Genomic DNA, 17,953 nt, shown 5'->3' with positions numbered 1-17,953 from the left:
CAGAGTAGATCAACAAGTTTTAAAACTTGTTCTTTCGAAAAAGTTTGAGGAAGATTGAAAAGATTTGAAAACCGAAACCTAAGACATAGATCTGCAATGAATCACCGTTTATTTTGTAAAATTAAGTGCAAACTTGTAATCAGCATGAAAAATAAGACAGATTAGGGTTTTGAAATGACGAACGGTGAGAACACAAGTTAAACCTCAATTTTCAAGAAGATACAAAGAAAGAATGAACGGAATCCGTCGTTCTCATCGGAGAAGACGACGATTCTGTCGTCCTGCAAGGTTTACGAGGTGTTCATCACCTTCCTCTTGTTCAAACGGCGTCGTTAGGGTTTAGGTTGGAGAGAGAGAAGAACAAGAGAACGTGAGAGGAAGAAAGAGAAAGAGAGTTGGAAAATGAATTGAACCGGTCCACAGACTCTTATATAAGCAATTGAACCGGACCGGTTCAATCTTGGTTCACTTCTGCGTTGTTCCTAGCCCTTAGATTTAGGTTACGTGTGATCTGGATCAATCCAACGCTCCTGGAGCGTTTGGATGATCCAGAATCCATCTCCCCTTTGGGCCTGGGTCTGAGTGGGTTGTGGATTTCGTCCTTGCATTTTTTTTGCTATTTGAGTACTGCATTTTAATTTTTACACCCCCTGCCTTGCTTAAAATTCTTGCAAATAATTCCATAAAATTTTCCATGTGTTCTTGATGATTCTCTTGATACTTTTGTGGCCTTATTGCACGTTAAAAACCTGACAAAAATATTGATACATTTTTTGTTTAATGCTTGGATTTTATATTGAAAAATTGGCGAAAATGTGCATAATTTTGTCCTCAATGTGTTGAGATATGTTTGAGACTTGTGATGGGTGAAGTTGTGATGGATTTGTCACTGTTTGTATGTGTTTCTTGCTGCATGTGAATATGTGTAATTAGTTTCTTGTCTTACAAGTCATGTGAATATTTGTTTGTGAAATTAGATGCCAAATATGCCTAAAATGTATCATGATTCTTGATTTGGATGTATTCTTATAATTTTCATATTGTTGATTGTGATAAAAATCTTTGAATATTGTCATGATATGGGAATTATAAATCACACACTTGTCTTGTTATCATGATGATTCTTAGGCATATTTTGCTAAGAGTTTAATCACCTTTTTTTTTGCAAGTTTTTGCTACTTAGCTTAATGTTCCTTTTGCTTATAACTTTCATGCCATTATACCTTGCCCTACTAACCATTTCATTTCATGTTTCATACATCATGAGCATGCCATACTTCATTTCCTCCTTCATTTTATTTCTTGCACTTTAAATTTTACCAAGAGTTAGAATGTAAATGACCTAGGAATTTTGTATTTTACTTCATGCAATTTTAATTTTTTGCAAGACCATAGAATGTATCTAGGCCAATGATGTAAAGGACAATGGACTCTAATGATGTACACCGACACAAGCACCGACACATGCACACACATCACATAGATATTGCTAGATGTATGGCTAGGATATGCATGTCTAGATGTATGTTTAGGATTGAATGTTTAGATGAATGCATAGGATTTTACACTTAGAAAAATCATTTTCCAAATAAATGTGAACAATATCACTCAAATCATTTTCTAAATAAACCTTGGGATCCAAATCCCATTGTATTTTCCTTTTTATTTTCTTAATCAAATTTCAATGAAAATTAATCATACTTTGACTTTCTTTTGCAAAATAACTAATTCAACCTCACAATTTCACAATCTTATGCCCTTGAGGCCTCTCTCTCTCTTTCTTCAAATTCCAATTTTCAAACTTAAAATCAACCAACAAAAACAAAAACATTTTTGGAAGAGAACTACGGTGGATTTGATCCCTTAAAAGGGTACGTAGGCAAGGAAACAATATTCCTTCAATTCAAATAAAATAAAAATTCAAACACTTTCTTCTCCCTCCAATTCTTGACTTAGTAAACCTTTAGGTGTAAATATCATTTTATAAATAGCATTTAAAAATAAAGCGCGCGCGTAGAAAGTAAAGACGGTTCCTATAGGATACTATAGTCGTTATGGGTGCCTAACACCTTCCCGTAGCGAAAACAACTCCCGGACCTCGATTCTCAAGGGTTTTGCTTATTTTTTCCCTTCCCAAGAAAAATGAGATGTCAAAGGTTAAAAAGGTTCAAACGTAATCAATGTTTGACACCCGAAAACCAAGATAAAACAGTCTGCCAACCCAAGCCAAAAATGTAACGGGTGGTTACTTTACCTTACCCAAATCGGAGTAGCCTATATTGTTCGGGTCTTGGGTTTGACCAAACCCAACCCAAACCGACCCATGCACACCCCTAGTTAGCACAGACAAGTAATGTGGACTACTGTGATAGTCATCCAACTCCTCTGCCTCTGGCTCCACATCCACCTGCTTCTCAACATCACCATCCACCTGCTCCTCCCTCTCCATCTGGGGCTCGTATTGTGGCTCAGGATCATTCCCCTGAGATGTTCCATCGCCATTAGCACGACGTGCCCTCCCTTGCCCCTGCCCCTGCTACACATGGGCACTCCCCCCTTTGCTTCCATCCTCTCCATACGCTCTCGCTAACAGAAGCATTCATCGCCTCTCTTTGACTTCTGATGCGTTCCATACTTGTAATATGCATAATCAAGTATACACACAATTAGCAGAAATTCAGGAAACTGCTAAAAAAATGTCCACTAGTACAGTTCGGATTATAAAATTCGTACAACAACAATCATGTTTGGATTTTATAATCTAAACAACTTTAGTCTACAAAAAAAAAAAAAATCTGAACCCAAATAGTTGCATGCAGAGGGAATGAGACCTAACATTTAGTTTGATGTTTGATAAAGATTGAAAAGTGATGATATTGACAGGTTTAAGATTTTAGAATTCTTTTATTTCCTCGGATTTTAGAATCATAACTCTTTTCCTATTATAAAATCCGAAGACTTGTTTTGAAAAAAAATAGGGCGCGCGAGAACCTCATAAGGTGAAAAAGTAATAGTTATGATATGATTCTAACTAAGTACCACATTGACTTTTCTTTTTTACTCATTGTGTGACTCATAATATTTTCACCCTTTTTACGAGAACTTCCACGATGACTTTCTATTGAGAAAATTTCAAGTCCCACATCAGATAGATAAGACTCTTGATAAGAGTTTATAAAGAGGAGACACTCCTCACCTTAGGAGTTGGTTTTGTAAGGATGAGTTAGACCCCAAATTTCAACATGATATCAGAGATTGATGATTGAAGGGCCACTTACCTATCCACACACCAAGCCCAAAGAGTGTTGGGCGTGAGAGGGGTCTATTGGGAAAAACTCAAGTCCCACATCGAACATATAAGATTTTTTATAAGAGTTTATAAAGAGACACTTCTCACCTTGTAAGCCGGTTTTGTGGCTCTGATACCATCTTAGGCACTTCTCACCCAAGTCCCACTTCTCAGCTGACAATGTGTTTACAAGTAGCGACAATCCTCACTTTACAAGCCGGTTTTATGGGGTTTTGTTACGCTCAACCACAATTTTTAAGATGGTATCAGAGTATATCTAAGATCCCACATCAGACAAAAGATGGCCTAAAGACCATCCTCACCTAACAAGCCAGTTGTGCTAGACCCAACCACAATTTGTAAGACTTTCATTATGTCGGTATCGATCCAGTGGTAGCCTGCTTATCACTCTATCTATCCAAGGGTTGCCCTTTTTCCTTTGGTGGCTTCCTTCGTTTATCTGTATTCGGTGGTATACAATAATCCAACTTATAGGTAGTTCTTTTCGTAACTCAACTAGCAATGAAAACACCAATTGCTATGAAATTAAGCTCATAAAAAGAACTAAACCCAAAAGATCAGTCCATTAGATGGGATGAGAGAGTAGTACCTCGTTGAACTTTCTATTTTACTCCCTTTGAAACTCATAGCATTAACCATTTTAACAAATGACGAGAAAGAACACAATTTATGCAGAAAAATCTTAGCATAATACATTCAACAACTAATTACAATTGCATTTTGGGAAAGACCACTTTATCTTGTCTTTTTGGAAATATACAAGTTACCTCATACATACTTATTCCATCAACAGCAAAATTGCTTTTATAAACAAAAAACAGAAACAATTCTTCAACTCAAAGTAAAATAAACAAAGAGTGAAAAATAAAAGCAGAAAGAATAATTAATTAATTGATAAATGATCACAATTCAGATTTTCAGAATCTTGAGCAGTGATGAGGTAGACCAGTATGATGATCAACAGCAACAATCTCAGTAACATTATTACATCTAAGCACATCCTGTCCCAACTTAGCACCAGCAGCTTTAAGTCCCTTAAGAGAAACAGCCTGATTGAAAAGGTTCAAAGATGGTAATCTTGAAGCTGAAGGCATCTTCATTCCAGGCAAAAAATTCCTAAAATCATCCTTCAACAATGGCACCTCAAAATCCATTTTATTATGCTTAACCACATTATCTTTAGCACTAATATGTGCACCTGGTTCCATATGGTTAGTTGAAAAACTTGCTTGGTTTGGAAAATTTGGATAAAGACTAACATACCCTCTTAAATACATCATATCAATGAGAAACTTTTTCCATGAAGCTTGCCAACCATTTGTTCTTGATTTAGGAATTTGAACCGGGTTTTTCTTAGGATCCTCAGTGAACCTCATGTTCATGTAAACATAAAACTCTCTCCAATGTTTAGGGAAAAACACTGCTCCCCAACTACAAGGTAATTGATGAAGGTAAGGTGTGTTTGGATGGATTTGTTTGAAGTATTCTGTCGCATTCCATTTCGGTCTTTCTTTGACAACTTCAACAATTCTTGGTGTGTATAGGGAGATGGAAGAGAGTTCTGGGAGAGAGACTTGAGGGTCATAATGGTAATTCATGAGTGCATATTTGATCCAAAGGTAGTAATAAGGTGAGACTTCAATGTCATCTTCAAGTAGTAATCCAAAGTTGTCATCTGAAGATGGATACCAACTTTCACTTACTGCTCTTATGAGTCCACCTTGGATGATTCTTCTTCTTAGTGTTTTTGATCCATGAGGCCATTCAAATGAACCTACTAGTTTTATGGTTGCTTCATCAACTCTACTATCCATGTTGAAAGTGATTGGAATTTCATCTCCTAGATAGTAGGCATTGGTGAGTGATTTGAGAAGCCTTGTTAGTGAAGTTACCCTGTTTTGGGTTATGATGTTGATGGATAGCCTCATTTTATTCCAATCTGCAAGAGAAAATTGTATAAAAAATTAAACCAGAAAAATGAACTATTCTGCATTACTCCTAGGTTAAACTTCCATGATTTGAAAGTCGAACAGGAGATTGAATTAGTGAAACAATTAGATTACATTTTAATTGGTTATTTAATCGGTTTAATTGTGGTTAAACTAGATGACAAATAAATAAAATAAATAAAAACCAGTTGAACCAACCTTGGTTTAACCGGTTCAACCTTGTGCAGTCCGATTCAACCGGACTGCAGAGTACTCAGGATCAAACCAATCGACAAATTGGCTTGTTCCTGATTTAACCGGTCTTTAAAACATTGACTTAAACAATTGCTAGATCATTATATGATTTACCTATATACATGTTGAGTTAGACTGACCCAAAATTTAGTTATCTATCATTATTAATAATCTAATCTAGAGTTAAAAAAATGCAATTTAGAAAAAAATAGTCTTTCTTACTTGGCAATGCTGTTGATCTCAAATCAGCCATCCAAAGAACTTTAGACACAGAAGCCCTAGGCAAAAGAACCAATGTAGTCCCATTTGAATTAGTTTCTGAAGCCATCTTCAAAGCCTTTTTCACATTAACATCAATATCATCCACAGTAATAACAACACTTGGGTTATGAATTTTAATCAAACCCTTCAAACTAGAATACACTGCTTGTATAACTGGTGCCTCAGAGTTCGACACCCCGGAAATTGAACCAACGCCTAAATCAAAGATCTTAAACCGACGTTCTTTGCAAACCAAAAGAGGCCATTTTAGAGCTGCTGCAGCTTGTTCACAAGGACAGAAATTTCCACCAGAGACAACAATGTATGCTTTTTTGCCAACTGTTGATCTGAATTTTTCAAGAAGTGGTGAAAGTGCTTTTACTTCATCAACTGAATGTGCATAGAAGAGTGCATCAATTTTTTGTGGGTACATTGCTGCCCATTGTGTTATGTAGCCAGATGAAAGTGCTTTCCACCATTGATCATCGCGTACTTGAACTATATCTTTGAAAATCACTGTTGTTTCTGATACATAGGCTAGTCTGTGTTCACTATCACCCCATGTTTCTTTGTCTTTTGGATCTACTGGTAGAACAAATGAGCCTGCATTTCTATACTTTTGAAGCTGATAGCTGCAAACAATATCAAAAGATTTTTCAGTAAATCCGATCGAATGTGTTTCTGGTGTCCGACAAGTTTTAGTGTTCAACCCTAATGCACCAACACATGTAAAAAATTATTACTGGTGTCTACGTGTGAATGCAGTATCATGTCCGGTGTCTGTGACAGGGTTTAATAGGTTGAAATTGTTCGCGAATTCAAAGTGTCAAATAAAATGAACATTTAAGTCAAATGCAATAATAAAAATAAGAGTTTGTTTGATTGCAAATAGAGGAATAAAATAAGAAGATTCCTTCATATGAAAATTGAATAAAGTACACTAGTTGTAGTAAGAAAAACATATATAGTAGTTGACACTAGAGAAAAAGTCTTTGGAATTCTGATTTCAAAGGAATAAGATATGCTTACTAGTTACTGCAAGTGTTTCTGAACCTAATGGCAACTAGTTGAGCACTACCAAATAAGTCATTGTTTGACTTGGATGGTCAACGTTCAAACAAATTTCACAGCTAATTTGTTAAATTTTCACTAAATTAAAGTAAGTGGCGTGTATATACAAAGATTTTCTATATTAAAATAAAGAAAAATGTTAAGGAGTACAAATTTACACTATGTTAAAAAGTTTAAAATAGTATGTTTGTATCGGAACTTGTGCATTTTATATTAAATATATAAATTTTAGATAAATAATTGTTGTTTTTCAATAAAAAAAATTGTTACTTTTAGTTACTTTAACATAGACAATATTACACATGTTGGACAAACTTTTTTTTAGATAAAAAAAATATTAGATATTTGAATTATTAGATTATTTTTAATAAGATAAATAGTTTTTTCACTATGCTTTTTATTAAATTAAAGTGATAGTTTTCTTCTCTAAACTATATAATATTTAATAATAACATGTACTCTTTATATATATGACATTTTATCACTACATAAATGACATTCATTCATCATAAAATAAAATTGCATATGGTATAATAAAATAAAATTATGGGGGTTCATGCATGGCACATATAGCATAAAAATCAAACTCTATCCAATTTTTTTAAAAAAAAAAATATATTATCATAAAATGGTAAAAGAAAAAAGTTAACAAGATGTAAAAACAAAGTAGACAATATGATTATACCTGAGGTGCAAATCTTCACCAGTTGAGAAGGTAAAAGGAGTCTCAATGAAAAGTGTCTTAACAAGCTCAGCAGATAAAAACCAAGAACTTGAAAGGAAATCAACCTGCACAATTTTATCAATAGTGATATCATAAGCAGGATCAGGTAAATATAATCCAGCTTCTTTAGACTTAAATTTCCTATAACTTGGAAAAGTAAAATCCTTTTGTCTAAATGGCAATATCCTCCCAATACTTCCCAAAACAGAATTCTTATACTTTTCAGTCCCAGCTACATGTGCCAAAATCTCCAACATTTTCTTTCCAGGTATCATATCATCATCAACAATATAAACCAAATCTGCTTCTGTCTGCAAAGCCATTTGAAACCTTCCATAGTACTTAAAATCGTAACTTGAGCTTATGAAACTTATCCGCGAATCGTTATAGCTTTCCACGATTCTCTTGAGGGACGCCTCGTTTGGACTCCCGAAAGAAAGCACCCAAACTTGATGAAAAGGTAGGGTTTGTTGAAGCAATGAATCAAGTTGAGCACAAAGTGTTTTTCTCTTGAAATGGTTCAACAAAACATTGATTTTCGGTTTGTTTGGATTTGGACCTTTCAACTCCCATTTGGATTTCATGCTCATTAGCTCTTGAAGGGTTTCAGTTCCAATGGTTTTGTTTTGGAAATTCAAAACCTCTTCATAAAGCTCTCTCTTTAACTTGATCATTTGAACATCATTTGACTTCTTTTGCAAGAAATCAATTTTTTCATTCTCACAAACAAGAGATGGAATTGTTGTTGCTTGAATTTGGTTATTGTTGTCTTCTTGGATGAGAGAAGATGCAGCTTCTTGGTAATGTCCTACAATGTGTGGTGTGATCATGAGACTTTTCCATTGTTGTGCAATTCTTGAGAAATCTGGTTTGGTTCTTAAATCAATCGAAGGACCCATGTAGTACAATAAAAATGTTGCATAGACTGCAAAGAAAAATTGAAGACATGTTAGTGCTGCAACAAATTTTGTTGTGCCTGATTTTTGAGGCTTGGTTTTGGTCTTTCCAGCAACATAGTCATTCAACATTCCATCCAAGGAATCTCCACTTCTCGCCGTCGTATTTCGACTAAAACTCATGTTACAAATTGGAGTACTAATAGATTCAATGTCTTCTAACCTGAAAAAAAAAAAAAAAAACAACATAGACAAAAAAGTTAGCTAATTAAGGCCTCTCATATAAATTTAATTGCAATCATGATTTGAAATTGCGGCTGCGATGCTGTTGTTGACACCTCAAAATTCTTTATATTATCGTTGCAGACCACAATTTAAAACCATGATTGCAATCACAAATTTGCAAACGGAAACTATAGTTCAACAAAGTCTAACCAAATTTTTCAATCACTAATCTTTGAGATTGTAATTGAAATCCACTAGAAGATGAATATAGAAAACTAAAGGAGAGGATGGTATCTTGAAATTTGAAGAGTAACGGTTTGTGTGCCCAATATATTATATATATACAAGTACAAGTGGAAAAGTAGGCACGAAAATTATAATGTATGTCACATGTTCTAAACGCGTTACCTTCACATATATTTTCCCATTGGACCCATAAGATACCATATTAAAAGCCAAATTTGATGCCATAGAAAAAGGCAATGCTGCGTTTTTGGCACTTCATAACTCATATTTTTTACCCAAACTATAAGTTAAGCCTTAACCAATAATTTCAATATTATATTGTGATTATAAAACATAAAATAAGAAAAGAAAAGCATGATTCAAGGGAATTAAGTCAAAAGGCACAAACAAACACGAGAAAATAACATGGGATGGAATGAAATGAAAGTGATCATACGTACATTAATGAATATAGGTTTGTTAAAAAGATAAATTATAAGAGAGAAAACAATCAAAGCCTTTGCTTCTTCAGCAAAACAAGGTTACACGAGACACCTAAAACTATAGGTGCATATATTTGATACGTACCACAATTAATGAAACCTAAATTACAAGGAACATTATATATAGTGCTTTTTTTTTGTTGCAAACAGTATATATGGTGTGAACTCATTGAAATTATTATTGCATATAAAATAAAATGAAGTATATAGTATATGGTGTGGTTGACCTTGATTAATTTTGAAGGAAGATACGTAAATGAAATTAGTAGCAAACATTTTTTTTAATGGTTGATTGCCAAACTATAGCGGGTTCAACGCAAGAAACCTCATGGCTTGCATGGTTAATTAGCTTATAGAAGAGAGAATTCAAATGCATCTTGGTTGCTTAGACTATCAATAAAGGTATGGTATTGGTGGAATAATGGTAACGCAGCATTTCCTAGATATTAAGTAGTCATGATTTTTTTTAACAATATTTTCTTGTTCAAGAACATTAGTCATTTTTCATTTCTATTTTTCTCTTATTTTTGGTCAGTTTCCATTGACGTTGCAAGTGGCCAGCTAGAGAGATAGAGATAGGACGAATGAATCAACGAAGATATATAGATAGAGTTACCATGATTGAGAGAGTAATTACTTGCTGATTGCTAAAAAAGTAGATATGGTATACGAGTATTTTTATTATTTTTTAAAACCGGGTATCGTCGGTTTGCGCAACGGCGGAAACTAATTTCTCAGAAATGTTTCTCTATAGATATGATATTCCATTGAAATGAAACTGTCTGCTTAATATGAGGTACTTCCATAAGACTGAAAGAAGTTGGGTACTTGAACAAATTACTTGATATGAACATAGATCTTTGAGCGCAAAAAGCAAAGATCTATCTAGATTTATTCGCATAGGTAAAAGGCACATCCTCTCCATGAGCTAGTGAGACGTAACTGATGACATCCTATCATTACATGTTTTTTTAGCATAAATTTTTGATCTTTTATGAGCCTGTAGCGATAGCCTAAAAGGAAGAAAAGCACCTTTAGATCTTCTGCTAAAATGACAATGATTGAAGAAACAGAAATCGTGTCACGATTTTGGCATCGTGACACGATTTCTAGACCAGATGAGCACATTTGCCATTGCCAAAAAAATTGTGTCACGATGCCATAATCGTGACACAATTATAAGGAGCATCAATTTTAACTTTTTCATTAAATGGGGTAATCATGTCACGATTTTCATCATCGTGACACGATTTTTGACGCCCATAACCTTACCTATATAAATGGAACACATTTTTTAGAAAAGGGTTATGAAATTTGGAGATCTAAAAGTGCATTTTTTAGCGGAAGATTGAAGAGTGGAGAGGTGGCTTGCCATTAAACTAATAGTTGATCCTTATGTATGTAATGATTTATTCTTCGAATTTGGTGATTCTAATTTCAATTATGAGTAGCTAAGTTGATAGTGATTAGGTGTGGAGATGAATCTTATTTATCTGTTTGAATCATGTAGGTTGTTTAACACTATTTATGATAATGCAAATCTTGTTTTATTCAGTGTAATTTGTGGGCAATTCTATACTGATCATATATAAACTTATTTCAAAGATTGAATGGCTATTAACGCTAGCTTTTAAACTTGGATCTAAATTAACTGTTTAATTAAACGAGTCAGTGTAGGAATGGATGATGGTTTAATTGTGATAATAGGTGAACGTTCGAAAAAACCTTCAAAGAATACTAGTCCACCTAAGGGATTAGGGAACTATAATCTTTAAGAGCTCTGACTCAAGGGATTGATCAGAGGTAATTTTGTTAATCATCGTAAAACCAGTGGAACATTATTAGGGATAGGTGCAATTTACCAAACAAAGATAAGAAGAGGATTCGAAAGATCCGATCCATTGTTCTTGTTCTTTCAAACTCTCAAAACACCTTGTGTAGAAAAGTTTGTTAAGTGAGGTTGAGTGAAAGAAAAGTGTAAAGTCATGTGTAAGATGTTAGACTGTATTATCGACACACATGATTCGATAGAAGAAAATATGTCAAGTTAGGGTTAGTATTTGTTTACATTCAAGATAGTTGTTAGTTCGACAAAATTGAGAACACTTGGCATATTGGAGATTGTAAAGCTACTCAGTTTCGACTGAAGGAATTCAAATTGCTTATGAAGAGGCAAGATCAAATGGTCGAAGACACGTGGGAGCTTGTCATTAAATCTGAGAGCATATCAAGGCACGTGTCAAAGGCTTTTAGTTTGTGACTGTTATTTTCAGTTATTTCTTACTAAGTATATATAGTGGTTTTGTATAGGAAATAAGGGTCACAAATTATTTACAGAAACCTTTACACTCAAGCTATCCAAGTTACAGTGAGAAACGAGTCTTAGGAAAATGTATGTATGATTTGATGTACCAATTTTCTTCATTAATTCAATCAAACACTTTTATTTAAAGTTGTTTACTTTCACTTTTAAATTCATTTCTTTTGCTTTTGAAAAGTATTTCGACCTAGTTGAAATAAGTAGTTAAATTCATATTTTAACATTCAAATATAGAAATGTAATCTCCTGATTATTATTGATGAGAATTGTGATACATATACAATTGTTTCTGATTCTGATAGAGAAACTAATAATGCCTAATGAATATACAATAATGTCTAATCAATATAATAGTAATGCCTAATGAATATACAATAAACATAATTTATTCTAATAAATGCCTAATGAATATACAATAAACATAATTGATTCTAATACTCCCCCGCAGTCGAAGCGGGAGGTGGACGAATGCTGAGGCTGTCACGGAAATCTTGGAATAATATCAAGGGAAGACCTTTTGTGAAAACATCTGCAATTTGATATCGTGATGGTACGTGCAGAACTCGGACTTGGCCACGAGCCACCTTTTCACGAACAAAATGAATATCCAGCTCAATATGTTTTGTTCTTTGATGTTGGACCGGGTTACCAGAGAGATAAATCGCACTGACATTGTCACAATAAACCATGGTTGCTTTGTGAATGGGACAATATAACTCAAGGAGAAGATTGCGTAGCCAACATGATTCTGAGACCACATTGGCAACTCCACGGTATTCGGCTTCGGCACTAGATCGGGATAAGGTGGGTTGTCGTTTAGATGACCAAGATATCAGATTATCTCCAAGAAAGACACAGTAGCCAGAAGTAGAACGTCTGGTGTCGGGGCACCCACCCCAATCAGCATCTGTATATGAAATTAAGGAAGTAGTGGATGAATGATAAAGATGCAAGCCATATTGGCTTGTGCCCTGAATGTAGCGCAAGATACGTCGAAGAGCATTCATGTGGTCTTCCATCGGATTATGCATAAAGAGACATATCTGTTGTACTGCATAGGAGATATCAGGACGAGTGAAGGTGAGATATTGAAGAGCTCCTGCTAGACTACGATAGAGAGATGGATCCTTACATGGATTACTAGTTGTGGCACTCATTTTCGGTTTTGTATCAACTGGGGTTAGACACGGCTTACAAGAGGACATTCCAGCACGTGTAAGAATTTCTTCAGCATACTTCTTTTGCGAGAGAAACAACCCTTGTTGGTGACGAGTGACTGCAATGCCCAAGAAGTAACTTAAGGGTCCCAAATCTTTCATAGCAAATTCAGAACTGAGTAGTGAAATGATAGATTGTCGCAAATCATCTGAGGATGTGGCGAGTATAATATCATCAACATAAAGTAAAATATATGCCATATGAGTGTTTTTCCTGTATATGAAAAGAGAGTGATCACATTTGCTTTGAGAAAAACCAATAGATGACACGTAGTCTGCAAATCGCTTATACCAAGCTCGAGGAGCTTGTTTGAGCCCATAAAGTGATTTGCGAAGAAGGCATACATGATGGGGGTTTTCAGGATCTTTAAATCCCAAAGGTTGGTGCATGTACATTGTTTCTTTCAATTCACCATGAAGAAAAGCATTCTTGACATCCAACTGATGAATTTGCCAAGATCTGGATGTAGCAATGCTGAGAACTGTGCGAATAGTAGCTGGTTTTACAACTGGACTAAAAGTTTCTCCACAGTCAATGCCAACCTGTTGACCTGCACCATCACCTACAAGTCGGGCCTTATGCCTCTCAAAAGTACCGTCAGATTTTTCTTTATGTCTAAAAATCCACATGGACCGAATAACATTAACATCAGGTGGTCTAGGTACTAGGTCCCACGTCTCATTTTTAATTAGAGCATTATATTCATCATCCATGGCCATTTTCCAATTTGGGTCTTTAAGTGCAGACACAGGGTTCCTAGGTAGAGGAGATTTTGTAACATGGGTGTGCAAACCATAATATTTTTGGTTTGGTTTAAAAATCCCATGTTGACTCCTAGTGATAGGTTTTGTGTTAGCTTGTAAAGTTGGTTGGAAAATGGGAGGAAGATTTTGTTGGATGGGACTAGTGGGGTTTGATTGTGGAGGTGAGGGGGGTGAATGTGGTAATGTTGAATTTGAGGGTGAGGTGATATTTGGTGAGTTTGGACAAGGAGAAGTGATTTGGTTTGGCTGATGAGCCGGTTGAGGATCAGGTTGGCCAGTTTGGGTTTGGTCCATTAGATGTTGTATAATATAAGGGGACAACTCATTGTCTAGGAAAGTGTATGTATTGGGTTGGGGAATGTGCAGCTTTGCATATGGGAAAGTATTTTCATCAAACAAGACATGACGACAAATAATAATTTTATTTGACGATAAATCTAAACATTTATAACCTCGATGATTTGACGGATACCCAAGAAACACACATTTTGTGGAACGAGGTTGAAGTTTGTGTATTTTTGATGAAGGAAAGAGAGGAAAACATAAACAACCAAACACTCGTAAGTGATTGTAAGAAGGATCTTTGTGATACAACATTTTAAGAGGTGACTCAAAATTGATAGTTTTGCTTGGTAAAATATTCATGAGATATGTTGCCATTTCTAAAGCATGGTGCCACAATGAAGATGGTAATGACGCATGAATTAATAAAGTTCGAATAATATTATTAATGGACCTTATTTTTCGTTCAGATTTACCATTTTGAGAAGATGTGTAAGGACAAGACAAACGAAAAACAATTCCATTAGATTCACACATTTTTCGAAAATTACTATTGACATATTCACCGCCGTTGTCACATTGAATTGTTTTTATTTCTCTTTGAAATTGTGTGTTGATGTATGCTCTTAGTTTTTCAAAAATTGGATAAACTTGGGATTTATGTGACATTGGAAAAGTCCACAAAAAATTTGAATAATTATCCAAGAAAAGAACATAATATTTGTGACCAACTGAACTTAAAACAGGAGAGGTCCACACATCACTATGTAAAATATCAAATGGCAACAAACTTCTATTATGAGAATTCATGAAAGGCAATTTAACATGTTTACCAAGAGGACATGAATGACAAATATGAGAATGTAATTTTCTAGAGTTATTACATTCAATCAACTTATTTTGCCTAAGAGAATTTAAAACAATTTCTCCCGGATGACCCAAACGATCATGCCAAAGGGATGATGACAAAGCTGCAAAGGAAAAGGGAGGCTCGACTTTATTAGGAGAGGTGGAAGTAGTGATGGGGTAAAGGTCACCTTGGCTCTCACATCTCATTAGAGGCATCCCCGTCTGAAAATCCTTCACAGAAAAAACAAACGGGTCAAATTCAATTGAAACCTTATTATCTGTAGTAAATTTACGAACAGAAACTAAGTTTTTGATTAAATTTGGGGCATGTAGCACATTGTTTAGGACAAGAGGAGGGTGGGGGGGTGCTATTTGTGTACTGCCAAAACCATAAATTGGAATAGAGTGACCATTTCCTACGATGATTTTATTATTTTTGCTCAAATTAAAATAAGACGAGAGATTACCTTGCGAGGACGTCATGTGGGAAGTGGCTCCGGTGTCCATGTACCAAGATGGGTCCGGCTGCGCAAGGTTGAGAGTGCGAATGGCATTTTCAATGTCAGTTGGGCTAGGTGTGTTGACATTGAAAGCAGCTTGTTGAGGTCTAGGTCCAAGAACTCCCCCTTGCTGAGAGTTGGGATTGTTGTTGTTGGGTCTACTCCAATTGTAGGATGGATAAGGACATGGTGGAATGTTCCACGGAGCCCATTGTTGCCAAGGGCCACCCCATTGCTGCCACTGCTGCTGTTGTTGTCCGCGGCCACCACCACCGAAGTGGTTAGGCCCGTTTCGACCACCCCGACCAGTGTTCCGTCCACCACTGTTACGGTGGTTCTTTCTTCCTCGGTTACCGCGGTTTTGACCTGAGGGGGTGGGAGGGATGACAGTTTCCTCTGATGCGGTTTTGACCAGAAGCGCTGTTGTGTTAGAAGAGCTAGACTCACGAGCAGCACGCTGAAGCATGGTTGTTTCTTCAAGTTCTAATCGTGATTTTGCAGCGGCAAAAGTGGGAAGAGGGTCATGTTGTTGGACATATGTCACGAATCCAGCATACGCATCAGTGAGACCTGCAATCATCTTTAATACCAAACGAGTATTAGTTACAGGAGAGCCAACGTTGGTCAGTTGGTCGGAGAGAAGCTTAAGGTGGTTACAATAAGCTTTGGTGGATGGAAAATCTTCCAGGTTGGTGTTGCTGAATTGATTTTCGAGTTGAACGGCACGAGCATGTTTGTTGTCATTAAACATGGCTGCGATACGTGTCCAACATTCATCAGCAGTGTCATTAATCACAAGAATAGAGGTAAGAATATCTTGTGTGACAATTGCATACATCCACTGCAATAACACAGCATCAAGGCGATTCCAAAGATCAGAATCTTTTTCCTTGGCGGCAGCCGCAGCTTTGCGGGCGGTTTCATCAGAGGGTGGGATGATGTGATCAAGAAGGTTGTGAACGCGGGCTTGCACCAGAAAGAGTGCAGACCAGGATAAATAGACATTAGCATCATTATCCAACGTGACCGGGATGATGGTTTTGACGTTGGTAATGGAGAAAGCGGTGTGAAAATTTGATTTTGAATTCGTTGGAGCAGGTGGGTTTGATACCGACGAAGTGTCGTCAGCATCGTTTATGGGGGGATTGGTGCTCGCAGACATGGCTAGGTTTGAAGGAAGAAAAGCGGTGGTGGAGAGAGAGAATTTTAGGTTTGGATCGGTAAAGCTGATACCATATAGAAATGTAATCATCTGATTATTATTGATGAGAATTGTGATACATATACAATTGTTTCTGATTCTGATAGAGAAACTAATAATGCCTAATGAATATACAATAATGTCTAATCAATATAATAGTAATGCCTAATGAATATACAATAAACATAATTTATTCTAATAAATGCCTAATGAATATACAATAAACATAATTGATTCTAATATCAAACTTATGAATAATGATGAACATTCAAACTTTTTTGAGATATATTGCACAAATATGTCATAAGATTTACTAGTTTGATCATGCAAGTAATTTAATTAAAACTAGTGATTGTTTACCAAAAACACCGGTAAACATAAGCCTGTTGAGGCTAGATAATATAGTATGTAAGCATGCTGAGGCTAATATAATACAGGAGGTAAAGTCCCTAGTGGCCACGTGTGATCATAGAGAAATATATATACAGTTATACACTATATATAAAGAAAAGGGTTAATTATGTTTCTAGTCCCTATAAAATAGCGACCTTGTAAGTTTAGTCCCTACTTAATTTTAATAGCATTTTTAGTCCCTATAAAAAAAATTTACTTATAATTTTAGTCCCTGCTAAAACAAAGTTTGATTAATTATCCTTAAACTCTTAAAATTTTGAACGATTTTTTTGAGACAAGATTAGAACACTATGAAAGGTTCGTTTACTAAAATTTAGAATTTTCTGACATGAAATGAATTAAATATGAATTTTTTAAAACGACAAAAGTTAAAGATAAAAAGTAATAAAATCTGGATGTAGAAATCAAATTTTGCAATAATTTTTTGCGGACGAACTTTTAGTAATGTTCTAAACATGTCTGCAAAAAATTGTTCAAAAATTTAAGAGTTTAAGCATAAATTAAACAAATTTGAATTGAGTAGGGACTAATACTCAGTGCAGAAAAACAAAATTAAGGACTAAAAATGCTATTAAAATTAAGTAGGGACTAAACTTACAAGGTCGCTATTTTATAGGGACTAGAAACATAATTAACCCTAAAGAAAATAACATGTTTTGCCTCTTTTGAGTTGACTTTTTCTCTTTTCAAAATTACCTTCAACTTTCAATACAAATAACACATATAACAAATAGATAAGATTAAATTCAAATAATAAAATAAAAGTGTAACAAACACGATATGAGTGTGTGTATCATGTTTTTTTTTCCATTTATCCTTTAAAGAATGTAACAAACAATTATACTTATTTTTTCATTATCACAATTATACTCTTAAACAATTTTTTTTATAATAAATATTATTGTTAGTGTCTGTTAAAAAATTAAGAATTTAGATTATATTTTTTGTTATATTGTTGGTGTTATTGAAATGGATAATCATGATTATTTTGGTATGTTATAATTTGA

General features: G+C 35.0%; 2 protein-coding genes across 3 annotated transcripts; both read right to left on the bottom strand.

Moving 5' to 3' along the window:
- Positions 1 to 3,976: 3,976 nt before the first annotated feature.
- Positions 3,977 to 9,493, bottom strand: LOC146930387 (glycosyltransferase family protein 2). 2 transcript variants are annotated; one of them, XM_085701923.1, is made up of 4 exons: positions 8,881 to 9,493; positions 7,511 to 8,668; positions 5,716 to 6,386; positions 3,977 to 5,249 (listed from the first exon to the last, which is right to left on the bottom strand). In XM_085701923.1, exons 2-4 carry the CDS (start codon positions 8,626 to 8,628, stop codon positions 4,228 to 4,230), a joined length of 2,811 nt encoding a protein of 936 aa, XP_085558049.1. In that variant the 5' UTR covers positions 8,629 to 8,668; positions 8,881 to 9,493; the 3' UTR covers positions 3,977 to 4,227. The 2 variants fall into 2 exon arrangements, with proteins under 2 accessions (XP_085558049.1, XP_085558048.1); XM_085701922.1 differs by having other exon boundaries at positions 9,357 to 9,493.
- A 5,262-nt stretch (positions 9,494 to 14,755) lies between these two features.
- LOC146930386 (uncharacterized) lies at positions 14,756 to 16,493 on the bottom strand. The gene is made up of 2 exons (XM_085707550.1): positions 15,299 to 16,493; positions 14,756 to 15,062 (listed from the first exon to the last, which is right to left on the bottom strand). Exons 1-2 carry the CDS (start codon positions 16,491 to 16,493, stop codon positions 15,028 to 15,030), a joined length of 1,230 nt encoding a protein of 409 aa, XP_085563676.1. The 3' UTR covers positions 14,756 to 15,027.
- Between the last annotated feature and the right edge of the window lie 1,460 nt (positions 16,494 to 17,953).

Source organism: Medicago sativa, chromosome 4 (assembly GCF_051527215.1).
Source record: "Medicago sativa cultivar Bolivia chromosome 4, Bolivia_mono, whole genome shotgun sequence".
In the NCBI taxonomy this organism is placed as follows: domain Eukaryota; kingdom Viridiplantae; phylum Streptophyta; class Magnoliopsida; order Fabales; family Fabaceae; genus Medicago; species Medicago sativa.
The sequence above is the reverse complement of the archived record's forward strand: the minus strand, read 5'-3'. Positions and strand labels throughout refer to the sequence as shown.

Coding starts and splice junctions, on each gene's coding strand:
- LOC146930387 (XM_085701922.1), bottom strand. Junction 6,387..7,510: donor GGTGAAGATTTGCACCTCAG/GTATAATCATAT, acceptor TATTGTTTGCAG/CTATCAGCTTCAAAAGTATA. Junction 5,250..5,715: donor GAGATCAACAGCATTGCCAA/GTAAGAAAGACT, acceptor TTTCTCTTGCAG/ATTGGAATAAAATGAGGCTA.
- LOC146930386 (XM_085707550.1), bottom strand. CDS start 16,493: ATGTCTGCGAGCACCAATCCCCCCATAAACGATGCTGACGACACTTCG. Junction 15,063..15,298: donor CCACATGACGTCCTCGCAAG/GTAATCTCTCGT, acceptor TTTTCTGTGAAG/GATTTTCAGACGGGGATGCC.